This window comes from Plasmodium reichenowi, chromosome 11 (genome assembly GCF_001601855.1).
Source record: "Plasmodium reichenowi strain SY57 chromosome 11, whole genome shotgun sequence".
Taxonomy (NCBI): domain Eukaryota; phylum Apicomplexa; class Aconoidasida; order Haemosporida; family Plasmodiidae; genus Plasmodium; species Plasmodium reichenowi.
Genome location: NC_033656.1, coordinates 1,232,848 through 1,243,761, shown reverse-complemented (window position 1 = coordinate 1,243,761; position 10,914 = coordinate 1,232,848). Strand labels below are relative to the sequence as shown.

The window sequence follows — 10,914 nt, the reverse complement described above, 5'->3', positions numbered from 1 at the left end:
TAAAAATATTCTATTCTTATAAAAAAAAAATTATTTTCTTCATTTTTATTATATATATATTTAGATTTAATCAATTAATAATAGACTGAAAAGGTTTAAATATATTTATGTATACTTTTTTTTTTTTTTTTTTTTTTTTTTTTTTTTTACGAAAACTAATTATATATTCATTATAAGGAATATTTTTTTTTTTTATGAGAAATTATTTTTACATAGTTTCATTATTTCAAAAAAAAAAAAAAATTTATGTATATATATTATATATATATATATATAATAAAGAAAAGAAATATGGAAAATATAAAAATATAAAAAAATTATAAAAATAAATTAACACTAATGAAGTCGTCATATATATATTGCTTTTTAAAATGTTATTATATTCTTAAAATAAAAATATATTTTTTATTATATTATTTTTTATGGATAATAAAGAAAAAAAAAAAAATAATACAAATATTTTTTTTGTTTTTTATAATTGTAGTACAAGAAGATATTTTTATTAAAAAATTATATATATATATATATATATATCATATAACACATATAAAATATATATATATATATATATATATTTTATGTGTATATAAATTTATTTATTTTTTTAAATTTTAATTTAAAATATATTTCAGATTATCAACTTGTTTTATGAAAAAAATTTAGATTAAAATAAAAATAAGTTTTTAAAGTGTTTCAAAAAAAAAAATATATAAATATATATAATACATATATTAGACCATAGAAACATTGAATTACACCTTATTAATTCTTACAAAAAATATAAATATATTTTTATTAATACAACAATAATTGTATATAAAAAAAAAAAATTAAAATTAAAATCAAAATCAAAATAATATTTTTAAATGATACAAGAAATATTTTATAAAAAAAATAACACACTATAGGAAAAAGATAATTATAATATAATAAAATGAATATCTTCTTCTCTTCAATAGAAATAAAATAAATAAATATATATATATATATATATATTTATATTTATATTTATATATATACATATATGTATTAATTTAATATTTGCATTTATAGAGCGAATTTTATTATTTATTCCATTATAATATCTTAACTTTTCAAATTCTTTTATTTATTTTTCCCCTTTTTTTTTGAATTACTTTTAATTGATTTAAATGCCTTAAGAGTTTTGGCACTATATTTCTGACTTGTCATAACAGGTTTAAGAGCTACATAGGAATAAGGTAATAGTTTATTCTTTTTAATAATATCTCCTTTACCTTTTTTAGACTTATATATATTTTTATGTGCTGTAATAAAGTGATCATTCTTTGATTTATTTTTCTTGGATTTATTATTATAAAGTTTAAATTTGTTATGTATATTTTGTTTTTCACATATATCATTATATTTCTGACTAATTTCATCATGATTTTTTTTCTTTTTGTTATTTGAAAAAGTATTATCATCATCTAAACGAATAATAATTTTTCCATCGGTATTCATTTGTACATTTTCTTCTTGATCCGAATCGGTATAATAATCATCTTGTTTCATATTTGATTTAGATTTAGATTTAGATTTATTTTTTTGTTGCTTCATAAAAAATTTATCACCAAATAATTCTTTAATTTCATTTTGATTTGTATAAGACACATTTAGATTATTATATTTTTTCTTTAAAGTTGATTTTTGTAAATCATGTAATAAGTCGATAATATAAGGATTGTATTTTATTGCTTTAGTATTTTTATTTTTTTTACCTCTCATTTTATTCTGTTGTTGTTTTTTACTTAAATGAAGTTCATCTAAAATATCTTTAACAAAGAGTGTTTCTTTTTCACCCCTATATTTATGTAAACCTTCCAAAAATTTGGTAAGGGCATTATTATTTTTACACTTTGTACTTTTCTTCATTTTTTTCATTGACATCATTTTATTTGCTTTATCTTTAGTTGATGTTCCATTTATTTTTATATTCAACCTATTTATATCTTCATTTAAATTTTCTTCATCATCCTGATCTGATGAAAACTGTGTAGATATATTATCGGATACAATAGAAGATTCACCACCACATGATGACGATGAAGATATATAACCATTTTTAACTTTCTTCAAATTTTTCTTTTCATTTGTAATGCTTTTTTTATACTTTCCATCTTTAACATTAAATGTATCAACATCTTCTTCATCATTGATTATCTTTTTGGTAACTTTATTCTTTTTGATCATATTATTAAATATTTTTCTACTTGATTTAGATAAGTAATTTATAAAATCGTCATGTTCTAAAAGTTGGTATAATTTAAAAAGTATTTTTTCAATTAAAAACACATAAGCCTTATTTTGTGATATATTATTAATAAGTTTCATTAATTCTTTCATATTGTTTAATATAATATCTTCATTAAAAACATATATACATGTCAATAAATATTTTATAAAAACTTTTAATAAATTCTTTTCACTTGCATTCGATAATATTAAACATATACTGAAAAGTTGCACCTGATATTCATATTCAATTTTATAATTTTTTATTAATAAATATAAAATATATGTAGATATTTTTTTACAATTCGCTTCTTCTAAAACTAATCCAGGGGTAACATGAAAGAGAAATTCTTTAATATTACTTCTTCCTATATCTACTAAATGTTTAAATAATTCATTTTTTTTTAGTTTGCTTGTAACCTTCTTATTTATAAAAAATAACGATTTCATTATGATAGGTAGAATTTCATAAAACAAAGGCTTTGTATAAGACACATCTAATTTCTTACATTCTTTTAAATAAAATGTTAAACTATTCAAATAGAAATAAAATTTCTTAATATATTTGTTTATATTATAATGGGTAATATTTTCAAAAAATTGAAGAATGCTTTCTTTTCTCATTAATGTTGGTAAATTTTGTTCTAATATTTTATTATCTACATATATACCATTCAAAATGGATAATTCATTTTTATTTAGATGATTATCATCTTTTTTTGGATATACATTCTTATTATTATTTAGCGATGTTGAAATATTTATATCAGAATTATTTAAATTGTCATTATTTGTATTTTCATGTATTATATTATCATCATTACTTTGTGATGTAACCAATCTTGTATTTTTTTTTAAAAGGATATTTCCAAAATATTTAAACAAAACAGCTATATTGTCAAATAACAAAATTCTTACAAATTTCAATTTTTCCATATCTTCTTTTAAACCTTTCTTAATTTTAATATTTTTTAATTTATCTGCATGTAATAATGTTTGATTCCTCTTTTTTTTAAATGCGCTTTTAATTACTCCTTTTTTGTTTTTTATGAACACTTCATTATTTCTTCCCTTTGTATTTTTTTTTTTGGAACCAGTAACATTATCAATATCTTTTAAAGATATCGAATTTATTGTTTCTTGATTTGTTAATAAAGTATCTATTTCATTATTATTATTATTATTATTATTAACACTGGTACAATCTCTTAGTGTCTTCATATTTTGACAATACAATTTTTCTGACACAAGAATACTTTTCATTTGTTTACGGTTACTTTTTTTTTTATTTAATTTATTTATATTAGTAGATTTCATTTCATAAATAACATTTATCATATGTATCAATTTTTGATAATATACAGAGCACATATTAATTTGATGCAAGCTAAAAAATGGTATAAATATTTTTATAGAAGTCAACAAACTAATTAAGGAAAATATCTCCTTTTCAATTTCGTTTCTTAATATAAGTTGTTCTAGTATGGTTAGCATTTCATTAAAATCGGTATCTTTAGAAAAGTATAGACATAAATGTATAAGATTTGAAAATGTACCTACTACCATATGTACATTTATATTACTATTACTATTATTATTATTATTATTATTATTATTATTTATATTTGATATAAATTTCTGTTCAAAACTATATGATACTACTGATATAAATCTAGGTATAAAAAGTTTTAATAAATTATCTGCTATTTGATTTAAGAAATAAATATTTTTTTGAATATTTATTTGTGTATATTTACATTGTGTATTTTTAATTTTGTTTTCCTTCTCATTTGATAAAAGAAATATCATTTTTTTTTCTCCTTCATTTAATTTTATGGTTGACAAAAAAAGCCTTTGAAAAAAATGAATAAAATTTGGTAACAAATTAAAATCATTACAATTTATAAATTTGGCTATTAATACATATAAATCTTCTATATTAGTAGATAAAAAATAATATAAATTCATACAATCATTTAAAGATGAAGAAAAGTGATTTAATACATTTTTTATATATACCATGTATTGCTTTTTTTTTATTGTATGTTCTTCTTCTTTTTGATATAAATCTATGTAAAAAATTAATAGGGGATAAAAAAAATTCATCAAGAATTTAAAATTGCCACCATAATATAATTTGTTACTATCTTTAATAATTTTATTTAATAAAAAGATATCTTTTGCTAATAATTCTTTATGAGTAAAAAAAAAGTACTCATCCAAAAAATATTCTAACCCTAAAATACGGTAGGATAGACATAGACAATTTATTAAAGAGATTCGATATGTATTATTTATATTATTCAATAAAAAGGATTTGTATTCGTTTGAGAAATCTAAATCGACTAATTTAATTATACCAGTTATATTATTATTTTGAATATAATTATTATGTTCATGAATTTGCCCATTCATTTGCCCATTCGTTTGTCCGTCTAGTTGTATATCCATTTGTTGATCATGTTTCATTTGAAAATATGATTTACCATAAACAGATTGTTCAACATTTATTTTCATATCCTCTTTATTAGAACTATTTTTCACATAATCATCAGATATTATTAACATATATAAACTCCATATTCTTCTAATTAATTTTGAATAAATATTTTTATGCTTATTATTAAACTTTTGTACAAATATATAAAACTCCTCATTTAATTCATTACCTTTTTCTTTATATAAATGAATAATGATATTTTCATAAAACGTTAACACTTCTTGGATACATAAGAATAGTAATGGATGTATTACAAAATTTTGAACAGTTAATAAATTATTAAGTATATTAAAAGCATTGACAACAATAAAATAAGAATATTCATATGAAGACATCTTTAAAAAATTAAAAGAAAAATATAAAAGAATCATGTGTTTATGTATCAAATGTGTACAGTTTAATATATTATAAACATTTATAAATATATTTTGTGTTAACTCATTCATATTATCTTTTACTTCTTTAATTTCCTTTTCTATATTCATATCCACTTTATCATAAAACGTTACAATCATATTTTTTAAAAATGATATATTATTATATATTTTATCATTTAATACACTTTTATTAATATTAATTTGGTTTTCCTTGTTCTTTTTATTCGATACGTTTAGAATTAGCTTATCCAATAAATTTATATCATTCATATTATCATCATAACTATAATTATTCATATTATTATTATACATATTATTTATATAATTACTTTCATTAATATTTTGGGTTAAAAATGGCTCATTGTTACTCATATTATTATAGGATTGATTTAACATGTGTCCATTATTTTTATTAACACTTAATAATATATCCTTTTCATTTGTAGAAATATCAAAATTTCCTAACGTATTTGAACTTTCATGTAAATTTTTTAATAACGAAAATAATAAAATTACATATTTTGATTTAATTAAAGAGCTCATTTTTTTTTGGGAAAGGAAAAACTGATTTTTATTCTTAAAAAATATTAAAATCCATCGTAAAACAAAATAATTGAAAATTTTATAATTTTCATCATAAGAATTATAATTATCCTTTAAATTAATAAGCTGATTAATTAATTCAAAATATAGAGTAAAAAATTCATCTTCATCTACAATATTTATTAAATTGCTATATTCTTTTTTATTATTTTTATTATGAATGTTTGTATCATTTTGTTTTCCACTTTCATATTCTTTTTGGTATATATTAAAAAGAGAACAGAACAAAAATAAAAACTTCACTTTGTACACATATGGAATAATAAATATAACTGATTTTATTAGATAAATAAATTTACATAAACCTTGAAAATTCTTACTAAATTTTATAACATTTAAATTTTTATATATATAATCTAAAAAGGTATCTACTTTATATTTTGAACAAATATTAACATTTTCATCTTTTTCATCTTTTATATTATCAGCAGTAAAACCTAATTCTTCAATTTTCATTAAAACATTTTCATGATCTATACATTTTTTCATAACATCATATAGAATTCGATAACTTAATTGTTCCAATATTTTGTTATCTTTATCACAAAATAAACAACGTTTTATGATATCCTCTTCTTTTATATCTTCTTTTCCATATAACTTTACTTTTAAATTTTCATCCTCACCTATAAATTCATTAATTTCGACTTTCTTCGTTTTATTTTCATATTTCTCTTTATTAAGATATTTTATTATTGAATTCGTAATAAAATCATTTTCTACATAATCTTTCCTTTCCTTAAATTTCTCATATTTCTTTTTAATAAATTTATTTTTCTTCAAACTTCCCAAGATCCTTTTCTTACAAATTTTAAACTTATCCATTTATAAAAAATATATTATATAAAAAATAAATACAAAATGAACAGAAAAGAAGCTGAAAATCTATAAACGTAGGTTATTACTCAATTTTTATAAAAATATACTTAAAAAGTAATAAAAACATGAAAAGGAAATATATAAATTATATATATTATAAAAATATATATATATTTTATCTTATATATATATATATATATATATATATATTATATATATTTATTTATTAACATTTATTTTTATATAATTTTAAAGTTATCTCATATTTTCTATCTATATTTTTTTAAATTATATCATATAGTTATTAATATAAAATTGTATAAATATTATTTTATATTATTTTTATACAATTATAATTTCCTCCTTAAAAATATATTTTAAGATTTATAAATATGAAGATAAAAAAATGAATAAAGAATTAAAAATATTTTATTATATTATATATATATATATATATATATTATATTATAAAAATGATTAATTAAAAATAAACAATTTTATAAATATATTCAGATGAATAAATCCTTCATATTTTTATCACAAGGGAAGAATGATCAAAAAAAAAAAAAAAAAAAAATTTATTTTTCAGTATAAATAAATTTATATATATATTTATTATTTCTATTATATAATAATATATATATTTTTTATAATATATTTTTTTATTGGTGAGTGGAAAAAAAATAACCCTATATCATTATATTTATATTAATATTATAATTTATAATAGAACAATATATTAATATATATATAAAAGTCTTGTTTTTTATAAATACGCAATATAGAATTTTTTTATATATAATAACTATATATATGAGAATCATTAATAAATAAATATATATATATATATATATATATATATATTTTCCTATATATTGTCAATATATATAAATAAAATATTTATGAACATATAATTATTATAAAGCAACTTCTATAATTTTTTTGAATATGATATATTCATTTATAAAATTAAAAAATAATTTATTTAAAGTGTTTATAAAATTAAAATTAATATATATTTTTTAAGTAATATATTTTTTATTTTCTAGGGAATTTTATTTCTTCTTTTCTTTTTATGTAAAAAAAAGTGTGAAATATGAAAATGAATTACCTTGAATATTGTTTTTTTTCTAATTAAAATAATATAAAAATTATCATATATATAATTTAAAAAATGTATTATAAAATGTTAGAATGTATCAAATTAAAAATAGAATGTATAAAATATTTCAAATAATATATATATATATATATATATATATATATATATATATATATATATTTATTTATATATTTATATATTAATTATAAACATAAAGAGAAGGATATTATGCCAAGTTTATAATATATATTAATTACAAGTTCAAACTTATATTTATTAAATAATATATTTATGTACAAACATATTTACAACAATGTAGTTTTATTCATAAGGTATATCATATAGAAAGGAAAATTATATAATTATTATTATATATATATATGCAATTTTAAAATTAATAGTAATATATATTATGCATAATTTAGATATATCCTATATTATATTTGTCTGAATTTATTATTTTAATTAGATCCTTATTTTATTTATTTATTTATTTTTTTTTTTTTTCGAGCAAATTATATTATTTTTATTATAATTTAATATATATATATTAAACTATTTTTATTGGGAATGATTTTTGTATGTCTTTATTTTGTACACAATATAAAAAATTAATACTTTAATGTGCACATTTTTTATATCTTAGTTATATTATTTATTTTTAATTTAAATTTATATTAAAAATAAAAGTCCCTGAGAATATATACATAAGCGCTTATTTATATTTATAATATATGTTTTTCTTTAATGGTACTTATTTAAATTAAAAAAAAAAAGAAAAAAGGGTTTAAACGGTTTACTTATGAGGTTTGTAACACTACTGAATGTTCTTACACTTTTAAGAAATTATTAAAAGAATAATATAATATACCTTTTAATTATTTTTATGATATGAATACTAAAATATAATATAATATATTATATTATATTATATTATATTATATATTTTTTTTAATTTTTTTTGTATTTCTTTTCTGTGAACTTATAGTTCTTATGTGTATATGTTTTAGAATATATAAAATATATATATATATAAATTTCATTATATTTTTTTTTTTTTAATATATTATTTGGCTTAATACAAGAAAAAAAAAATTTTTTTATATATATATTATATTTTTTTTTTGTGTATATTTTTTTATGTGAATAAAAGAAAATATATAAATGTATATTTATTAAATTAGTAATTTTACATATAAAAGATATATGTAACCAATTGTATTTTTTATTTTATTTATTTATTTATTTTTTTTTTTTTTTTTTGTTATTACGAACTATATTACATAAATTATTATCCTTTTTTTTTTATCTTTATGTATATACTTATTTCCTTTTTGTATTAAAAAAAAAAAAAAAATAGGAAAGATGAAAGTGTATAATTTTTTATTCATATGTATAAGTTTAATTTTCGTTTTCATTAAATGTAGCTTGGGATTATATACAAATGTAGCAGAAATCGAAACAGTTGATAACCCTAAACGATTAGAAGAATTATTAAATTTAAAAAAAGTGTATCTTGTTCAGTTTTATGCCACATGGTGTAGGGTTTCACGAGGTTTTTCTAACGACTTCATCAATATAGCAAAAACATTAAAAGATGATGTTAAATTTATAGCTATAAAAAATGAAAGTATATTAAATGAATACAAGATTACTGAATATCCAACAATGCATTTAATATTTGGAAATGAACATAATAATAAAAAAGTAGTAGAAAAATTTGATGGAAAATATAAAATCAAAGATGTAGTTTCTTTCATATATGAAGGTATTAAAAATTATCGTTTAAAAGAATTGAATATAGATACATCCAAAAAAAGTTCATACAAAAAAAAATCTAAAGGTAAAAATGACGGAAAAGTAATCATTTTAAATGATAGTAATTTTGATCAAAATGTTATACAAAATGATGATAATGTATGGTTTGTCTTTTTCTATGCTCCATGGTGTGGCCATAGTAAACCTATACATCCAATGTTTGATGAGCTAGCCAAAAAAGTAGCTCATTTGAAAAATGCTAAAATAGCTAAAATTGATGCTACAGTAGAACAAAGAACAGCACAAACGTATCAAATAAATCATTATCCATCTTTTAGATTATTTCCATCGGGAAACAAAAGACCTCATACTGCAATTGATTATAATGATTCAAGAACTGTTGATGATTTATATCATTTCTTTCTAAAATATTATGTTGAAAAAAAAGAATTAATTCAATTAACATCACAACAAGTTTTTGATGAATTCTGTGAAAAGGATGTATGTCTTTTAGCTCTCTTACCAAATAAAGAAGATACAGAACCTTCATATTTTAAATCGTACGTTCATATATTAAGTAATGTTATTAAAGACGTAAATCATTTACCAGTTACATTATTATGGACACAAGCAGGTGATCAATTGGATATCGTTCAAAAATTAAATTTAACATTTGGTTTCCCAACAGTAATTGCATTAAGTCTTTCAAAAAATGTTTTTTCTATACTTAAAGGTAATTATTCTGAACAATCCATAAAAAATTTTATTACACAAATGATGATGGGCAAATCATCCGTAGATAATTTAGTACCATTTAAAGTAAAAAATGTTCCAAAGTTTTCTTTTAACGCTTCTAATGATATAAATACCGAATTGTAATATCTGACAGATTATAGGTTTAGAAACAGGAGATATATAGAATATATATAAAATGGACACGTACAAAGGTTTGATAAATTAATAACAATTAATAGTTCTTCAATTCATAAAGATATTATGATCTAACTTTAAAATAAATTTGGAATATATAAAATATGTGTATATTAAAAATGTGTATGCATTTATCACATCTATATATATATATATATATATATACATGTATTTAATTTTATATTATGTTCATTTATTTTATTTTATTTTATTTATATTTTTTATTTCTTATGTTTTTATAACTGCATCAAATTTTATACTAAATTTTTTAAAGATAATAATGATTTACAGTTTAATATATAAATTTTGCAATATATCTTCAAAAAAAAAAAAAAATAAAATAAAAAAAAATAAATACAAGTTACCCACACAGACATATATATATTTTTACATTATTATATGAGTAAAGTTTTTATTTTAATTAAATAATAATTTATGAAATTGAACCATTATATATTAATTCATATATATAACTATATGGTTTAAAACTATAATTTATAAAAATATACAAATATAAATAAATGAATAAATAAGAATATTATATACATATATATATAATATTCTTTTTTTTT

The 10,914-nt window shown here is 17.3% G+C and overlaps 2 protein-coding genes across 2 annotated transcripts; one reads left to right on the top strand and one right to left on the bottom strand.

Moving 5' to 3' along the window:
- Positions 1–1,104: 1,104 nt before the first annotated feature.
- Positions 1,105–6,558, bottom strand: PRSY57_1132600 (hypothetical protein; the record flags this gene model as incomplete). The annotated part of the gene is made up of 1 exon (XM_012908289.2): positions 1,105–6,558. The coding sequence occupies one exon, from the start codon at positions 6,556–6,558 to the stop codon at positions 1,105–1,107; it is 5,454 nt and encodes a 1,817-aa protein (XP_012763743.2).
- A 2,461-nt stretch (positions 6,559–9,019) lies between these two features.
- PRSY57_1132500 (protein disulfide isomerase) lies at positions 9,020–10,291 on the top strand (the record flags this gene model as incomplete). Its single annotated transcript, XM_012908288.2, has 1 exon — positions 9,020–10,291. One exon carries the CDS (start codon positions 9,020–9,022, stop codon positions 10,289–10,291), a length of 1,272 nt encoding a protein of 423 aa, XP_012763742.1.
- Positions 10,292–10,914: the final 623 nt, after the last annotated feature.